We start from the raw sequence: 20,778 nt of genomic DNA, 5'->3' as shown, positions 1-20,778 counted from the left end.
TCTTCTAATCTGTCCCTCCACTGTCTCCCCCCCTATCTATTTGGGAAACTCTAGAACCCTGGGTCAACCTGTTGTCAGGTGCTAGAACCTTGCATAAAGGTGCTACTGAGTTATGTTAACAGGTGGATCATTAGCTCCAACTGAGATATCAGAAAGACTATAGTATCTCTCTTGGTAGAGGAAATTAAGAGCATAGAAGCTGTCCTGCAGGGAAAGCTTAACCTGAGGCTGAGGTATGTTTAGTTGTTTTAGTTAACAATGAAGCCAAACCACAGAAAAGGGGTACATTTGGACTATAAACACTGGGCAGATACTCTGTTTAGAGTAAAGTGGGAACTTCACAAGCTTATTCTACCCAATTTAAACTACTCATCCTTGCTTTCAACTACAGCTCCCCTTCACTTGCCAATGATGCCAGGGTCTAACTGATCTCTATATTTGGGGTCAGGAAGGAATTTCCCCCCAGGTCAGATTGGCAGAGACCGTTGGAGTTTTTTGCCTTCCTCTGCAGCATCGGGCACAGCTCACTTACTGGTTTGAACTAGAGTAAAACGGGGGATTCTCTGTAACTTAAAGTCTTTAAACCAAGATTTGAGGATTTCAGTAACTCAGCCAGAGATTATGGACCTATTGCTGGAGGGAGTGGGTCAGGTGACCTGTGATGTGCAGGTCAGACTAGATGACCATGATGGTCCCTTCTGGCCCTAAAGTCTATGAATCTATGCCAGCTTCACTGTTCCCTTTATTTCCTGCACCAAATCCCATCTTCATGCCTTTTTCCCTGCTGCCCCCTACATGTGGAACAACCTCCTTCGCTCAGTGCATAAGGCCTCAATCATCTCCTTCCGATCTTAAAGGCACAATCATTAATGAGGAACAAAAACACTAGCCCTAAGTCAAACAACTGTCTTCTCCACCTCATTATAAGAGGGGAGACATGGAGTGATACAGAAAGCTCAATACTAAAAATATAAAAGCTATGACCATTCACAGGCCGTCTCACATTTAACAAGAGTTTTGTCTTAGGTGTCTTAATTTGTAAACTCCTTGAGGTATAGACTGTCTTTCCTTTTTTTTTTTTTTTTTGCATGTCTTGAACAGCCCTGAGCACCTTAGAGCTTAATAATAATAATCCTCATATCTGAAACAATCCTGTGAACCATGCAAGGTTCATCTCCATCACCGATCCTGATGACAATTTCCCAGGCACATTGTGACTAGACAGATGGAACCCATTACAGCTGTGATATTTAATAAGCATTCAGGAGTTTGGTCTATCAGGGAGGAATGCACCGCTACAAATAAGCACTCAGACCAGTCCAATTCTGCTCAGGCTTCTGCTAAAGAACCTTATAGTAACAGTGGTTCTTCAAGACGACTTGTCCATGTGGATTCCACTCTTTGTGAACATGCACCACATGCACGCAAGATAAGATTTGTCTAACCTGTAATGTCTATTAGGGTCGTGCTTATGCTCTAGATGTCCTCATGTCCTCCCAAACCAGATGCCATAAAGAGTGGAGCAGGTCAAACCATCCTTCAGTTCCTTTGCCAATACAGAATTCATGAGGAGTAGGACTTCACAGTAATGGGGAAGGATGGTGGGTCATAGAAACCATGCGAACAACACATCTCAAAGAACCACAATTACTGTAGGGAAGTCATTGCTGTTTCTTCTTCAAGTAATTGTCCACATGGATTCCACTCTTGGTGACTAATACACAGTTATCTGTTTGCCTGGAGGTAGGTAGTAAGAGTCCTACTTAAACAATTGCGGGCCAGCCCTACCAAAGAAGGCATCCCTCTAATGTGGCTGGGTGGATTTAATCAGGCTAATTCATAATATGTCCTTTTACTCAGATAATCTGAGAAGATATTGCCTGACCTGTAACCCTTTCTGCAGAGGTCACGAACCGTCTAGATGTGTTCCTGAATGGTTTTGTCCTGTCAGTGTAAAAACACAGTGCTCTTACTGCTGCAAGTGTGTGAAGATTAGCTTCTCTCAAGGTTAAGTGAGGCTTGGGGAAGAGAACTGGGAGACAAATGAACTGGTTTATATGGAATTCTGAAACAACCTTGGGAAAGCACTTGGGATGAGGCCTGAGCGTGACCATATGAAACACTGTATAAGGAGGATCCACCCTGAGGGCCTGAAGCTCCCCTACCCTTTGAGCTGATGTAATGGCTACAAAAAACGCAATCTTCATTGGTAGGTGGTATAGGGCAGGGGTTCTCAATCTTTTTCTTTCTGAGCCCCTGTCATAACTATAAAGGGAAGGGTAACAGCTCTCCTGTGTACAGTACTATAAAATCCCTCCTGGCTAGAGACTCCAAAATCCCTTTACCTGTAAAGGGTTAAGAAGCTCGGGTAACCTGGCTGACACCTGACCCAAAGGACCAATAAGGGGACAAGATACTTTCAAATCTTGGGAGGCGGGGGGGGAAGGCTTTTGTTTGTGCTCTTTATTTTGGTTGTTGTTCGCTCTTGGGACTGAGAGGGACCAGACATCAATCCAGGTTCTCCACATCTTTCTAAACAAGTTTCTCATATTTCAAACTTGTAAGTAAACAGCCAGGCAAGGCGTGTTAGTTTTACTTTGTTTTCTCAACTTGTAAATGTACCTTTTACTAGAGTGTTTATCTCTGTTTGCTGTACTTTGAGCCTGAGACTAGAGGGGGTTCCTCTGAGCTTTTTAAGTTTGATTACCCTGTAAAGTTATTTTTCCATACTGATTTTACAGAGATGATTTTTACCTTTTTCTTTAATTAAAAGCCTTCTTTTTAATAACCTGATTGATTTTTCCTTGTTTTTAGGAACTGTATTCACCAGGAGTTGGTGGGAGAAAGGAGGGGGGATGGTTAATTTCTCCTTGTTTTAAGATCCAAGGGGTTTGGATCTGTATTCACCAGGGAATTGGTGAAAGGTTTCTCAAGGCTTCCCAGGGAAGGGAATTAGCTTTGGGAATGGTGGCAGCGGACCAGATCTAAGCTGGTAGTTAAGCTTAGAAGTTTTCATGCAGGCCCCCACATTTGTACCCTAAAGTTCAAAGTGGAGAAGCAGCCTTGACAGCCCCCTACCCCACCCCACTATGCTATAAAAACTCCACAGCCCACCTGAGCCCCAACAACTGGTTTTCTGCATATAAAAGCCAGGGCCAGCATTAAGTGGTAGCAAGCAGGGCAATTGCCTGGGGCCCCATGCCACAGGGGCCCCCGTGAAGCTAAGTTGCTCAGGGCCCCAGGCTTCAGCCCTATGCGGTGGGGCTTCGGCATTCTGCCCTGGGTTCCAGCAAGTCTAACGCTGGCCCTGCTTGGAGGACCCCCTGAAACCTGCTCACAACTCCCTAGGGGACACCAGGCCCTGGTTGAGAACCACTTATATAGGGAACAGGTCGCTAAGGGCTTAAGGGGGGGGACCCATCAACTCTGATAATACTATAGTGAGATTCCAAATGGGAGAGGGCTCCTGAACCAGGAGAAAAATAATAAATTAGACCTTCAATTAATCAAGCCACTATAGGTAAGAACTTTCAGTATGACCCTGGACAGGAGCAGATATTGCTGCTAGATGGACCCCTACCAAGCCAACAGAAAGCCAAGATTGTTTCAGGGCTAAAAATAGTATTGCTGTAGTGGGTGTTGTCAAGGAAGGCAGCAGTGCTGAGATACCCAAATAGAAAACCTCTTCGTAAGTCTGTCTTTCCTGCTTTGGAGGATAATGTTCCGAACTTCAGCTCAACAGCTTCTTTCAGTGGACATCATCCAGCCAGCATCCAAGCTGTCAGTTGTAACGAAGCTAGGTCCAGGTGTAAAATCTGACCATTGTTCTGCCACACTATATTAGGCACAGCACGGTAAAGTGATCGGGTGCTGCGCGCTGAGGGCATAGGAGGGGGAGGAGGAGGGCATACCTCAGTCCCAGTGTTCAGGAAGTGAGAAAGGCATCAACAGTGAGCCTGGACTAGATCCCCTTTGGAACAGAACACATGGCATGTCTTGTTCTGGTCTGCGATAAATAGGTCTATTTCAACTTGTGAAACACATTCTGTAAACACTGGGTCCTTGACTGACCAGTTGTGGTTATTAGGGAACTGTCTGCTGAGGTGCTCGGCTAGCAAGTTCTGAATGCCTGGCAGACACAAGGTGAGTGGTGTGATATGGTGAAAAATACACCAACGCCAAAGTTGAACAACTTCCTGACAGAGTGGAGAAGACCTGGCTCCTCATGGTCTGATGACATAGTGCATAGCCATGGGGTCAGCACTTGGATAATGGATCCCTGGAGTAAAAAGCCGAAATGCTCTGCATGCTAGAATGATGACTGTGACCCTAGGACGTTTATGTGTAGATAAGTTTCCTGAGGGGACCACAGGCCCTGAGTACAAAGATGGTTTAGGTGAGTTCCCCATCCCTGAGTAGAGGTATCTGTCACCACAGACTTGGTAGGTAGAGGTGTAGAGAAAGGTACTCTGTTCTGCACCAGATGAGGGTCTTTCCACCAGAGAGAGGACTTCTTATGGGACCATAACCATCATGTCTGTGTGGTTCAAGCTAGGTAAATACACCCATTTTAGCCACCCTTTTATGGAGCACAGGTGAAGTCTGGCAACATGCGTCACAGAGGTACATGAGGCCATGTGTCCCATTAGCTACTGACTTGCAGGAATTGGGTTGCATATCACATGGTACCCAGTAAGACCAAAGTTCGTAGGCATATGGGTAATGGACCCATGGAGGAGGATGCTGGGAGCCTGATCTCTATGAGATTCGTGCCTTTTCCTACTGAGAACAGTTCCTGGAATCCCTCTTGGATTCCCATTGTGACCCCATGGAGGTGAGTGGGAGATGAGTCCCTACTGTGCACTGACAGAGAGGATGAGGAGTACAGAGATAGGGCAACACTTTCAGATGTACAAAGACACTAATGATCCCTCTACTCAAATAGGGGATGGAGTTGGTACCACTCCAATATAGAGGATTTGGTGACCAATGGTCTAGCCAGCACCCCTTTCAATCTCTCCAAAGGTGACTCTAGTACTAGACTCACAGCTAAATCACTCAGTACCATATATGTTCTAGGTACCAGTAGGGACAAAGCGCCAGAAGCCAGAGGAATAGCAGTCTGCAGGTATAGGGGGTACCACAAGCATCTATTTAACAGCTGGTCCCAAGAGACCTTGGTCAGACCAATGGCTGCCCTTCAAGTGCTTAGTCTGAGGGGAGTCAGACCCACGCTAACTTTTTGTCTGGACCTTGTAGGCAGCAGTGAGGGTGACCTACAGTTTGGCTCGACTCTGGAGAGGTGCTCCTTCCTGCTCCTTTCCAAAGCTGTCATCACAGGTATTGAAGTCGACGACAGGGGTCTCTAAATCGATGTTGCCCTGGAGCTCAAGGTTGAATCATGGCTCACCGCAGCGCTCCTCAAAAAGGAACAAGCCTTCACTAGGTCCTTCTCTCCATGCGTGAAGAGGTCTTCATGGAGCACTGAAGAAGAAATAATCACAGATGGGTTTCCCAGGCCTTTTGAATCCACTTGGAAAATGAGTGGTAGATGGAACAGCACTCTGGGATATGCCCCTCACCATCATTTAGAGGCACAGCAGCCTCCCAAGAAGGGAAAGTTTTGAATGCTGGGGATTTTGCTTCTGCTATGATGACTAGAGCTCTTGTACAAGGGGATCCCAAGCCTATTAAGTGATAAAAGGGGAGGGGGGGGATTTTTTGCCTATGGGTAAAATAAATCTACATTAACAACACTAACTAACTAACCATTAGGACAGTGTTTATAGGAAACAGGAAAGCAAGTTGGCACTGTAGTGGTTCTGTCTCACTGCCATGGGTGGTAAGAAGGAACTGAGGGACAGCTGGGTCCACTCTGCTCTTTACACCCTCAGGTGGGAGTGTGCATGAGGGGAGGATACCCTCCCCTCGGGTGCAGGTGTGGCCCCAACAGACATTGCTGGCCAAAAGACTCTAACCTCAGGCACATGCACACCAAGAATGGAATCCATGTGGATAATCACTCAAAGAAGAACCTTTAGTTCATACCAAATGGGGTCAGAGGCTTACAGGTACTAGTATAGCACTCATAATGGAATGCCAGGCTTATATTTACCTGCACTCTGTCCCTTTAAGGCTGTGCCCTCTCCCTTTAAGGGTTTGGAGTTCTGCTGATGAGGTTAAAGTGAACACAGTGGGGAAGCAAGATGTGATCCCAGGAGGATTGGTGTTGTCCTTCAGTGAGATTGAGCATGTACAAGCTGCGTTTGTTTGGGGGGTTGTGGAGATTATGTTTAATAAAACCCTACTTTTAAAACCGTTCCTCGTCTGGGAGTGTAACACTAGTATAGTCACTCCTATACTATTATCTCATCTCATTTGCCTACTCACTCCCATGTTAGTAACTACATGCATATCCTCAACTCCCTCACCTTTTAACTATTTTAATTACTGTTAAGGCAACACTTAGTTTTGAAATAACATCTGGTCCATAAACCTTGCAACTCTTTTCAAAGCCACTTACTGCTGTATGTATCTGGTTATTCTGTCAGATAGCTATAACTCCCTGAAACCAGGCTGATTATGTTGTGGTTTCAAGTGATGTGCTAGAACATGAAGTAATTCTGCTGGCCCTTATCCTAATTCTCTCCTCCATTCTTTGAGGAATCATATCTTCATTTTTTATTCCTGTTTCCACAGGTTTACAGATGTCTCTGGTATTTCACGTAAATTAGCGATTTCTCTAGTATTTTGCCACAGTTACTGGGATTTCGAGACCCTGCAGTGAATCTTTTGTGCTTATCAGAAGCAATTACAGATACCACAATGAGTGCTTACTCCATGTAGAACAAAACATTGCTTGCCCTTTGTTTACATTTTTCATAGCGATCACGTAAGTATTATATTTTAGTGATCAGGCATTTCTCAATGCTGCTATCTAGATGAGTGAACGTGCTCCATCTTCAGTTCAATATAATTTCTGACGTGGTGTTTAATAAGGATCCAAGAGTCAGGCTTATTAGAAAAGGCCCAGAATTTGTATTAATTACATGAGCACTTATATTATCTGACCCTGCTCAGGCTTCTGGAAACATTCTTCATACTGAGCATGCTCGGAGGCTTAACCAACGTAATAACAGTTGCTTCCAAATTAGTAACTTGAAAAAAAGATCCTAACAACAGCCAGAATAGTAGACCTAGGACAAAGAAATGTAGAAGATGATGTGGTGACTACACCAAAGCCATATCGTAAAAAAAATATTACTGATATTGATGAAATTTGGAAGAAACTTCAAAAAAGAGCAAGAAAAAAAATATATAAAGTGACATTGTCAGGTAAAAATATCACTTTAAACAGATTACTGACCTTCCCTATGTTATTAGTAGTACCTAAGACTATTAAAAGTGAAATATTTAAGATCTAGTTTATTTTTCACAATTGTCCTGTTAATTATTACCTTTTGTAATTTTCTCACTTTTGAATGGACATAAAAGCGAGACTAGTAATAACTAGTCTATTTCACCGTCCATTTCATTTCCTGGTTCATAATATAATATTTGGGTTGTAAAGAATGGATCCTTTAATAGCTAACATAACTGTAGGATCTGAACATCACTCCAAGGGAATATTTATTTTTAAAATGTGTGTCCGTCCCCCCCATCCCCTGGACTAATTTTGTTTCATGGGAAATTTTCCAGACATCTTAGTTAAAGCTTGTTTCCCCAAAACTTAACATTTGGGGTGAAATTTGACTTAACTGTATCCCGTTAAGAACAAGGTTTAGAGAAGGTATGGAAGAATTGGATGAAGCCAGCATTTCCTCCACCTCATTCTCCTGATAACAGTCTCACCTCAAAACACCAGCACGGGTATCTAACTACTAACGAGATGGAAACTGCTAGGATGTGAGCTTCTACTATTCACATCTCAATCATGATCAGCTGGTGTCTAAGGTATTGAAGAGTATGTGTTTTACATTCAACAGGTATGTGTTTTACATTCAACAGGTAGAAACCATTCAAGAGTATGTGTTTTACATTCAACAGGTAGAAATCACTGGCCAACCACTGCAAACAGCTTGTTGGATGATAACAATGTGACTCTGATCCTGGGAGGGGAACAGAGAAACTACATTAAGATTAAATTTGGCTGTAATCATTCCCTTCCGAGGAAGCAACAGCCCTTTGTAATAAGGAGTAACTTTCACAGATGTGGAACCTGGGAATCTTGAATAGTTGATATAGAGACAAAGGGTTTGGTTAGTTAAAGATCTTGGTGAGATGGATGCTAAGACTTCATGAGAAAATTTGAAGTTCCTCTTCAGTGGTTATGATAATGAGCTTGTGATCTCAGCGAGAACCCTACTGAGTAAATCTAGTAAATGTGTCCAGCTCATTTGTATTGAGTTGCATAAACAAAAGACTGGCCAACAGAAATATCATGCGTAGGCCCCTCCCTTTCATTACACAGGAAATGAAACATTTAATCTCAACTCACTATGGACTCATTGCACACCCAAATTCCATCAAAATCTGAGCTTGTTGAGCAGGAAGCACTGGTTGATTTGAAACAATAGATATCACTGGGATGTAACTTTCAACTAACATTAGTTCCAATAAATACTGGAAGCCTCATTCTAGTCTTGAAGCCCACGATAAATTCATGTGAGATACACTTGTCCACATCTGATCATATCTTAACAAGAACCTGATGACCTCCAAAACACCAATCACATTGTCATGGGGTTTTATTCTATCTGTAAAAATAAAGACGAAAATGAAGATGCTGCTGGAAGGCTATTGTAAATACAAAACCTACATCCTGTGAATTACAGTAAAAGACTCATTTGTCAGGTTCTAACGAGGATTTTAATTATTGACAGCAAAAGTTTGTCTAGTATTTGTCTGGAAGCCATGAGGGATCGATTCACTAGATCAATTATATCTAATTACTTTGACTCGGTATAAAACTTAAGTATATTATTTGGGGAGACTTTAATTTAAATTGGTTATGGAACCCTAATAAGCCAATAGATACTTCACTAGACAGAATCAGATTTGTTTGAAATGCAAACATTATCTTAGTCAGCGCAGGCAGATAGATTAGATGAACCCCATGAGACCTTCTTCAACCTGACCGTCCATTAAATCATTATGTTCCACTTTATACAATGGATTTTGTGAATAGACCAAGAAGAATTAGAATATATTTTCTGTAGTTTTATTTGTCTAGGGAAATTCTCAGCAGATGCAGCTCCTGCTTTCTACCCAGTTTTCCAGCTGTATGGACTGAAGCTTTTGGTTCAAGTGACTTGCACAAGATCTCACAGAAAGTCTGTGTTTCAAGGCATGATCTTACGAAGTGCCAAATAACTTGGAAGAAGTGTTTGTGCCCTGAACTCCCGGTGATATTGATGGGAGTTGAGCTTGCTCAGAATATCACAGGACTGAACTTATTGGCAATCCTGCACCCACTGTGGGCACAGACCAGATGAACTTGTTGATGTCTTTCCACTTCTTGTTTCTGTCAGTCTCTAACATGTGGTTCCTACAGTTTAATAAAACTTTTATATGGTCCATTTTTTAATACTGGGCAAACTTAATTTGGAAAAGTGACAATAAAACTGTTGGGAAACTACACAAGTGAATAACTGAAACAGTTATTTGGAAACAAAAAAGACCATGTCTAATTTTATCAAATACCTAAATGTCAGGGGGGTTATACCTCTTATTTTTTGTTACTACAAACAATTTCCCTATTGTTTCACTCAGTACTTAAGTCCACCTAAATTACGTTGCTATTATTTAGTGCTATTCTGTTTTACCAGAGCAATTAAATAGAAAAAGAACCTAATCAAATTCAGAATGGTTCAGATGAAGTCCATCTGTTAAATCAAAAGAGGGCTGAAGTTACAAGTTTCAAACTCAAGACAAGATTAAACAGATTTATAGCAGGTTTCAAGCTAGTAATAAGGATGGATTGCTTTTACTCTAGTTAATTGGTTTAGATACAGTAGCTAGAATTATGAACAGATGTATCCTTAAGCTTTGAATATCACACTGATGCTTGGATTAGCACTGTTGGTATTAAGCCATACATTCTTTTTTAGATCTATATGATAGCTAAATAGAGAGAAAACAAACAAACAAAAAATCACAATAGTTGCACAGATATTCCACCCAATAATGCAGTGTGCTGTGTATCACGATTGTTAGTGCACTCTGCTCTACTAAATTAAAACTTAATAGATTAGATGTCTTGTTTAAGCCTGGTTATGAAAGATAAAAGATTAATCCTTACTTTGTATAGCTGAGTTGGCTCTTTAGAGGCAAGAGACATATTCACAGAGGTCTCCTTTATAAAAGAATTGTCTGCGGTCTACCAACTCTGTCTGTCACTGTGTTTAAGAAATCTGTCAGTACACACAATCTGAGATCTAAATATTAAACCATAAAACAAACGAAAATCTGAGGGGAAAAAAAAGGGGTTGGGGGATTTTTTGTTTTGTTTATTACAGATGCTCTTACGCAGAGAATTATCGCCCATGAGAGGGAAGAATGCTTCACAATATTGTTTCATGGAAAAGGGTGGTTTGAACGTTTACAAATGGCATCAATTGCTGTGAGAGAGAATTCTGGTACCTTTTCGAAGGGATATTGAAATCTATCCGACAGTAACTTGTGGAGCTCCCAGAAATCCTTGAGATCGGAATTTGTATCAGAATGTCTCACCAGAAAAACTTCAACTATGATCATTTTTGTGCTCTCTTTATTATTTATTAAGTGCCCAAAAGCATCATATTAATAGCCCTGATCCGGTGGGATGCTCAGCACCTCGCAGGACCAAGACCTCAGTGAACTGATTAAAAGCAAACTAGAAAAAAAATCATGCAAAAATACCTTTCTTGATAAAGCTGTTCCAGATTAACAGGTCTCCTAAAACAGGATACAACTGTCTAAACATCTGTTACCAGTGATTAGACAGAAAGAAGACATGATACCCAGAAATAATATGTTTCTTAGCTAGAAGATTTCTATTAATCCTGTTATCACTTTGCTATATTACTATAATATGTTAATATCATCCGTGAATCTGAGATGGTTCGTGTTGATTGCAGAAAATACTATCGAACGACAGAAAATGCTATGAGAACGCAACACAAAAAGCAGCCAAGTCGGACTGAAATTAACCGCTCCAAAACGAAATGTATGCGGTGTGATACCTTGCCAGAAGCCCAAATAACAATCAAGGGAGAACCAACAGAAGAAGTTGAGCAATATGTCTATTTGGGCCAAGAAATGAACATGCGCCACGATCAGGAAGGGGAACTCTCGCGAAGAAAGAAAGCAGGTTGGTGCGCATTCAGTTCTATCAAGGATGTTCTCCAAGGAAAAAAATCAACAAGGCAACATGCACCAGCCTCTTCAACTTAACAGTACTGCCAGCAATGTTGTACGGCAGCGAAACATAGGCGCTGACGAAGACAGAGGAGCAGCAACTGTCTGTCACAGACAGGGCGATGGAAAGAAGAATTCTGGGAATTTCAATCCTCGATCGAGTCCCCAATGAAGTGATCAGACAGCAGAGTGGAGTGCAGGACGTCGTCGTTGAGAGCAGGCATAGTAAAATGCGATGGGCCGGACACACAGCGAGGCTCACTGACAATCGATGGACTGCAGCTGTCGCCAAGTGGTACCCACGGGAACTGAAATGACCACTTGGCCGACCTCCAAAGAGATGGGAAGATTTTATCGTGAAAAGACATGGCCACACATGGAGAAGGAAGGCCAGGATATGAGAAGAATGGAAGACGTGTTGTGATCGGCATAATCTATACGAGGGCTGAAGAACCGATCGATCAAGACGATCAAGGTGACATTAAACTATTAATCCTGTATATGCTAATGGGCATTTTATCTTGTTAATATGCTTGAAAGGGGGAGAGTCTCTATACAGAGTGGTCTGAACTTTCAGAAGATTAGTTTATACACAGGGATAAAATCCTGGCTCTGCTGAAGTGCATGGAATTTTTCCAATTATTGGGCCAGGATTTAACCCCAACCTTTTGATTCCAAATATAGCAGGGTTGACTATATACTATAAAATACAGGGGGAAAATACTTAACAAGTTTCAACACAATAAAACTCATAACATAAATACCTTATCAATGGCTTTTCCGACTCGGGAAACGCTGCTGTGAATGTCTTTATGATCTGAGGCCAATTTCTGAACTGTGTCTTTTATTCTTTTACAGCACTGTGTCATAACAAGGGAAATTGTCCCTGACAAGGCTCCATCTTGGTCTAGGCAGAAGACAAGAAAATTAATTACAAACTTTATTATAAACAAATGATAATGCTAAATCCTTCCCAAATAGGTGAAGATGATAAAAGGTGAAAATGGTACTGGAAGAGTGAAGAGCTCTGAAAAAACCAAAGTCAAAAGCCAATCTAGAAAGTGTAGGCAAAGGAACATCAGCTAAACACAGTTTTTAAAAAAATAAAACCTATAGGATATGGGACAACTTCATTAAGATGCCAGTCCCGGTTTTGCTATGGCAGGTACAAATTCTCCTGAATGGAATAACAGTTTTTTAAATTGATGAATTCAAGGTTAATGATAAATAGGACTTTCTAGTGCCTTTCACCAAAGGATCTCAAAGCACTAACATTAAACCAAACTTCCTCACAGAATGTACTGGGGTATCATTTCTACCCTCACTGTAGGATCAGCTTTCATTTGTGCAGTTCTTTTGAGGATGTACTAGTGCTAGGCATTACATTATTGCGTGCCTGCACACACAGAGTCCAGGATTAGAACCTAAGAGCCCAATTCATTATTGCCCTGCACCTTATATAGCTATTTACACCAGTGCAAAGTGAGTGCCAAGTGCTACCACTCTGATTTGGTAGCATATTATATTCAAAACAAAGTGCAAAGCAATACAATTCGGGTTCTAAATCTTCTAACTCACAATCCCATGTCTAAATAATTAAACCAACAGGTCTCAAACACTGATTCAAAGAGCAGAGTTGGGCCATAGAGCACTTGCTGGTGGTCCACAAAGAGCTGGCTCGTCACATTGTGCTGGATTTCCTCATTTCCAGTTACTAAATCACATGTGACAGCTAAAAATACATTGTTCCTTTCCAGATATTCCATTGCATCAGTTTCAATAGTTGCCACAGGAATGTTATGGGATCACCAGTGGGAGGGGAGGAGGCACACTATGTATAAAATAATAAATATGAAAATGTTTGAGAACCCCTAAACTTAATCCCAGTATCTCCCAGGCAACTCACACTGTCTATGCCTCAGTTTTCCTATGGGTTAAATAGTCACAGTTGGAGAAATGGACTTTTTCTCTTCAGTGTTCTGCTTCAGTCCCACTTTCGGATCCCAGATTCAGGAATACTTTCTCCTCCAGTCTTGTTTCAGAACCTATTGCTGATGAGAGGATTTTTCTCATCACTGCTTCCGCCCAGATCATTCTACGAGTTACATCGTTCAATCAGGCACACACTCAAGTCTGTGTTAAAATATCCCTCAGGTAGCGTACACAGTGATGGTTGAAGTAAACAACCAGTCCAAGAATGGTTTTCTTAACAGCCCTAGCTATAAATCCTTCCCATGAGAAATATTTAAAAGGATGAGATCCTAATAGTTCCACAACATTTAATAAAACAAGGTTCAAAAACCAACCCCTAATCTTAATCGCTATTCTTTTCTCATTCTGTGTCTTGAATTACTGTTGGTTGGAGCAGAGTGTTGCACAGTCAGTTTCTCTTCTGATATTTCAGGCATTACAACATGTGTAATAAACTGCCATCACAGGAGTTGCAAGTGTGGGGAGAGGAGAAACAAAATGTAAGTACCATAATGTATAGCCCCTAACTTCATGCCTTACATTCTCTTACAAGCTGTGTGAAGGAAATCAAAGAAGTCTCACAACTGAAGAAGTGTAGCTGCAATCAGAGGGACTAGGTACAAACTTACAGTTCCTTATTCCACACGCCTGCTTTGAGGTACCTCAACCATATCTGCCTATTTTACTGACAAAGCAATATTTTTCTGCCATGAGCACCACAGAGCCAATACAGCTCCAAAAAAGCAAGCCCCCATTCTGTCTCATGAATTACCAAGATTGCGTGCTAAGTTCTAGTTGCAGAATCTTTACTAATAGCAATGTTTAAGGTTGCATGTTTGCTACAGCCATAACAATCACGTTTCTCCTTTAGGTGCTCTTCATAAAGCCATGGTCTTTGTCACCAAGGCAAAGAACTACTAATACTCCATATTCTTCCTAAAAAATGAATATGGAGTAACAGCAGGGAGCCAGTCTCCTCTACCAAATGTTACATATTTGGCTCTGTGCACACAAAGCAGGGAACATGTTTATTGGAATGGCTTTGAACTATTAGATAAATCTTATTGTTTTAATAGCTGTTATTGTAAAGTAAGGGATATTTGACTTTTCAGTAAAATATTGTATGTCATGACTTAAAAAAACCAACCCCATCTGGCATAAAATCATGACTTTTGCCACGAGAAACCACCAGCCTTAGAGATTATATATGAGGCAGAAAGAAATCATTCCACTCATCAATATTTCCTTATCAACATTCACTAAGATCAGACCAGATGGCTAGAATAGTCCATTCTGGCCTTAAAATTTATTAATCTGAAATTAAAAGGATGATGTCAACTTGAAAGCTGCTCAATTTTTTTAAAAAAGTTAAAGTAGTTTCAGGTATTATACTACACCTGTCCACCGATTTCTCTCCCCCACCAATTATTGTAGTTTCACAATTTCCCTAATTAAAAAAAAATCCCTCTTCTGTTGTGTGAAAAAACCCACACAACAAGTGGAAACTGATTATAGAGAAACAAGGACAATCTTTACACAGAAAAGGCTGTCAACCGCACAAAGGAAAGACAGAAGAAAAAATATTTTTCCCCTCTCAAATCTTTCCGTTACAGTAACACCTGAGATAACTTGAAACAAATAATGGGTTTTAAAAAAAAAAAAAAAAATTTCAGACAGAAATTGGAGTTCTTTTAATAATGCAATGTTCATGGACAGCAACAGTCTGACACTGTTATCACATCATCATGTGTGTATAATTATGATTTGGGATACGAGAATACACACATTACTGATCATGCACCATGACAGAGAGAGAAAGTCAAAATCAAGTTTTCTACCAATACATTCATACCACACAAAAAGAACAGGCATAGTTATTGCAACTATTGTAGTATGCTGCAATACACGGTGGGACAGTGGTTCTCAACCAAGAGGTACGCATACTCCTGGGGGGTACATCAACTTATCTAGATATTTACCTCGTTTTACAACAAGTACTAGCGAAGCCAGTACCAGGATGGATAAAAGTCAATGATTTTTTTTAAAAAAATCAGATTTTTTTAAATTTAAATCGGATTTTTTTGATAAAATGCTTTTTGAGGAAAAAAACCTATCTAAAGATAGTTTTAATTAAGATACATTATAGCTCAAAGATATCTCATCACAGAATAGGGATTATAAATTCTAATTCTATACTATGAGACAATATATTCATGTAATGTTTAAGAAAAGTTTTGTAAATTAGTTCCAATAGTTCATGGATTAGGGACCCAATTTTATGGGATTCCACAGGCTTTTGTATAGATTATTTAGGTTTATCTTTCTATTTACCCAATGGGACTCAGTGCTCAGTCTAGAAGATACCATCAGAGATGCTTAGTTTTGCAGTTCACAAACTGTGGATTTGTGTCTCCAGAGGTAACATGCTTGTTAACAGGAAAAATGTTTTTAAATAAATAAATAATATATAGAGGTGAGACATAACAGACCTCAACTCTATTGTCCCTCTGCAAATTTGTGTTCACAGAGTCAATCCCTTACCTCTCTCTAAAAGTGCAAAGCTTCAAAAAGTTCAATGAATAGAAGATTGCTGGGGGCGGAATAGATCTGGACGAGGAGAAGAAGTCTGGAGATAAATGTGAGAAAGGAGGGACATATGCTTGTTTTGTTAAAATATTATATGTTTGCTGTTGAAGAAAAAAATCCAGACTACTTAAAGTTGTTGTTTTAGTTAAATAAAACAATTTAAATGTCTGTCTGGTGATGTTCTCCTCCTAATACAGCATCGCAAGAAACTCCTCCAAATATTAATGATTAACCTGTTGAATTGGAAATAGTTCACCTCCCAATGACTTCATAAATATCTGCTTCAATTACCTTTGGTAAATGAAATAACCAATCATTCATTTTCTGATGTAGCTGTAAAACTAATCTGAAAAGTTTTCAAAATAAATCACTGTTTAAAAATGTACAGTGTGTACCTTCTAAAAATGAAACCTACATCTATCTCTGAGTTGTGAAGAATATGTATTACGGTTATAACAACCAACAAGAATGCACTTTTATGTAGAAAACCATGATTGAATCAAGTCTTCCTGAGTAGTGATTTAAATCAATTTGATTTAAATCAAATCCACCCTGGACTCAGTACAAACTAAAATTTCATGCAATAACTTGTTTATACTGCTGTATATACTATACATTGAAATGTAGGTACAATATTTATATTCCAATTGATTATAATTACATGGTAAAAATGAGAAAGTAAGCAATAAGATAAATTACTAACAACAAGAACAAAGCTTGAACACTTTGTTCTATTTTAAAAAAGTTACAAATCACTAGTGAAAATTAAATTGGAAATTTTGCTATCCAAAAAGGTAGCTTTATAACGTCCCCAAACTGTCTGAAGCTGCACAGTAAACACCCCTTACTTTATTTCAGAGTGTTTACTAAGCAATCGCAATATTCACATTCACATTGCTCATTCATTAGGTACCAACAACATATATGGCCCTTTACAAGATATGAAAAAAGATAGCACCAGCCTTGCTAAAGGTCTAGAAAAGAAGCACAGCGGGGACACAGTCACAAGAGAGTAAAGGCAGACAAGAGTGTTTTGTTTTTTTAACAGATAAGAGGCTTGGATCCCGCAAAGGGATCCTTGTAGGCTGATCTTTCCGGCTAAGCAGAACCCCACTGAGGTCAATGAGACCCTCTGCAAGCAGAAGGATCATACCACACAACTCTCCTTGCAGGATAAGAGTCTCAATTTTTAAGATGTATATTTTATTGACTGTCTTTAACATATCATTATTGTCGGTGTGTTTCAAGGTACCGGAGCGCTTGGTCCTACAGCTCATATTACCCGACGTGGAGAGAATTTTGAGCCCTGACCAAGCCGGCTTTCACCGAGGCCATAGCAAATGCGACCAAGTACTCGTGCTGACCACATTTGTTGAAAATGGCTTCCAGAAAAACCTGAAAACGGGCGCTGTTTTCATCGATCTAACAACGGTGTACAATACGGTATGGCACACTGGCCTGCTCGTGAAGGTATCACGGGTCCTGCTACCTTGGGTCATAGGCGTCGTTGAACTGTTCCTCCATGATAGGCAATTCAGAGTCCATATGGGGGAGAAGACGAGTGCTTGGAGATGACAGAACAATGGGTTACCCCAGGGCTCTGTGCTTTCTCCAATCCTGTTCAACCTTTACATCAACGACCTGCCAACAACAGAGTCACAAAAGTTCATTTACGCAGACGACATCTGTTTCGGTACCCAGGCCCGGACATTTCACGAGCTTGATGCCATCTTAAACCGGGACATGATAAAGTTAGCTGACTACTATAAGACTTGGCACCTCCAGCCAAGCATCATAAAAACAGTCTCCACTTTGTTCCATCTTCATCACACCAGCACAACCTGAAAACTGAATGTTTATCTGAATGGTCAGAAGGTGAAGCACAAAGTAGAACCGTTCTATCTAGGTGTGACCTTAGACCACACACTGAGTTACCATGCCCACATGAAGAAGACAGCAGCTAAAGTTAAGAGGCGCAACAATCTTCTTAGCAAATTGTCAGGTTCATCATGGGGTGCTTGTGCTCCAACTTTGCGGACGTCAGCTCTTGCCACCTCGAATTCGGTGGCAGAGTGCTGCGCGCTAGTTTGGAGTCGATCGTCACACACCAAACTGCTGGATACACAGTTCCATGTTGCCATGCGTATCATCTCTGCCACCACGCGTCCGACTCCACTCCCATGGCTCCCAGTTCTGAGCAATAATGCTCTTCCTCATATCAGACGAGAGGTTGCCACTGGCCGGTTACTGGAGAAAGTACGCGCCAACTCAAGCCTGCCGCTGCACAACCACCTTTTTAAACCACCAGCTGCACGTCTGCTGTCACGTCACCCATTATGGTCTCATCTGCCTCACCAGGATGTTAGGGCGGTAACACTCTGGCAAGAGGAATGGATATCTGTTATAATTCCCCAACCAGTCCCTCGTCGCCGACCCCACAATTTGCCAGCCTGGTTTTGACCTGCCCCGGCGCCAATGGTTGAATAGGTTCCGGATCGGGCACGGTCTCTGTGCAGCCAACCAGTATCACTGGGGCCTTTGTGACAGCCCTTTGTGCAGCTGCGGCACAACACAGCCGATGACGCACACTGTTGATGAATGCCTGCTGACTAGGTTCAGCGGTGGCCTAGAAGAACGGCATCACACCACTGAAGATGCCATCGCTTGGCTAGACGACTATGCACACGCTAAATAATAAATAAACATACAAAGTGCTGGCCACTTAGTCAAACCGTTTTGTACGACAAAAAATTTCTTTGAATTGTGGACCAATAAAGGAGGGTGCAGAAGGAACAGATTTAATTTAATTGTTACCTGCCTGGACAACTTGAAAAAAATATGAGAGACTATTTAAAACGTGCTTCCGAAGAGGAAGATTCTCTAAAGAATTAATTACTGGTAGATAATGCCACTAGGAATTTCTGATCCACCAACCCTTGAAAAAATCTGCAGCTGGAACAAGTTTTGGCAGAGGATTAACAGCTGTTCAAGAACTTCTCACAGAATGAAGACTCTACTGCCTATATTGGACTGGACTTCTACAAATACCTAAATTGTAAGATCATCAGAACAGGGCCTGACTCTATAGTCTCTCTACAAACTGCCATATATAAATAACAGCCCTGATCCTGCCAACATCTAACTTTACTCACATGAGTAATCTCACTGACATCAACGCAACTAAAGTCATGCAGCTGCATTTGCACAGGACTAGAACAAACAAATACAACTCTTGGAACTAAACAAAAGTGGATTCTCGAGCACAGCAACAGTAAATACAGGACTGGGAGCCAGGAACGCCCAGATTCTAATCCCATATCTATCACTCACTTCCTCTATGGAACTGGGTAAATCACATGATTTGTCTCACCACTGCCTCCCATTACATGTATAAATACTGAGTTATTTACCTCTCAGGGATTTTGCAAGGTTTACATGGTTCATGTTTATAAAAGCTGCTATGGTGTATGACACTCTGAAAGTGCTAAATATTATTTGCAAATATAATACTTAGGGGGCTATGTTTATCTTCATCTGAAGCCCCATTAAATCTAGCCCAGAAAATCCAATAAACCTGTTGTTTATGTCACCCAGCCTGGCTTTTATGACTGCTCTTTCAATAGCAGTGACTAATCCCATTATTACTCAATGCAAAGGAATAAAGATATAAACATATTGACCAATATAAAGATGCCACAGCAGAATCTCCTAACCAGGAATAAATGTTTCTATTCATTAAAGAATAAGTAGGCGTACCCAAAATTGACCAATGCCTGTCCCAACTCAACACCCCACAACCAGAAGTGCTAACGTCCTCCAGCACCCAAATAAGGCTCTGTTTATGCTATGGTTAGAACCACGGTAGCAACAAAGGTGTTTAAGTTCAGAGGGTAGCAGAGATCTGCACCGTTTCCCTGAATGAGCATGAAGAAGGATTGCTTCTTTCTTTTAACTGGTCAGGGAAACAGAAAAATGCCCCTGTCCTTGCAGTATGCAGAAGTTGGTCTAATAAAAGATATTACCTCACCCACCTTGTCTCCCTGTCCTAGCACACAGGTCAGGAAAACCCTGCTAGAACCCCACACTACTACTAGCAACAATGGTTGTTGCATGTTGTTAACTATAAGGTGTGGACGGGGTCTAAATTTAAACATGGTTGTAACCTCTTCACTAAATTGCTGTGACTCACCTTTCCCCCTACAAGGGCATTCAATACCATCTCAGAAACTGTAAACAAAGGCTTGTTTCCCTTTACGAAAACTGCATAGGCATGGGAAAGGAAGAAAAGGAACTAAGGAAGTTTGTCTAAAACCAGTTTCCTTTAACTTTTACATGTTTTGACTGGCTGGGAATTTTCCCCCTTTTACACTCTGCTTATGAAATCACTATTTCATTTTCCTTGAGTGCTTAAAAATCACAGCATCTGAAAAAGCCATGGGCCCTTTCAAAGTGGCAGGGACAGGCTGGGGGTGATGAGGCCAGGAAGTGGGGGGAGGAGGAGGAGGGAGACACCGCAGCCCCGGGGAGTTGTTCCAAACGGGGAAGGGGCGATGGTGGTAGTAGTGGTGGTGAAGGGGGCCGCTGGCGCCGGGGAAAGGGGGCCCAAGGAGAAGTTAGACCGGGACATTTGGGAGGTGGAGGGGGGAGAAGCCAGGGGCTCCGGGTCTCGGGGGGGGAGGGAGCCTCCTGCGGACACAGAGAAAGTGGACCCCCAGGGTTTCTTACAGTTACGGCTGGGGAAGGGGTCCGAAGAGAACCGGGATCGGGGGGTCGTTCGGGCGAGTGGCCGAGAAGCCGGGATCGGGAGGAGGGGCAGATGGGGGA

At 41.4% G+C, this 20,778-nt stretch overlaps 1 protein-coding gene across 1 annotated transcript in view; it reads right to left on the bottom strand.

Annotated features, from left to right (window-relative positions):
• Positions 1-20,778, bottom strand: part of RMND5A (required for meiotic nuclear division 5 homolog A) — a 38,412-nt gene that overhangs the window by 16,821 nt on the left and 813 nt on the right. Inside the window, exon 2 of the mRNA XM_026648108.2 lies at positions 12,162-12,304. Within this exon, the coding sequence (XP_026503893.1) occupies positions 12,162-12,304 (143 nt within the window). The remainder of the gene's footprint in view (positions 1-12,161; positions 12,305-20,778) is intronic.

This window comes from Terrapene carolina, unplaced genomic scaffold (assembly GCF_002925995.2).
Source record: "Terrapene carolina triunguis isolate 2854851 unplaced genomic scaffold, T_m_triunguis-2.0 Scaffold66, whole genome shotgun sequence".
Classification (NCBI taxonomy): domain Eukaryota; kingdom Metazoa; phylum Chordata; order Testudines; family Emydidae; genus Terrapene; species Terrapene triunguis.
This window is presented reverse-complemented; position numbering and strand designations above follow the sequence as displayed.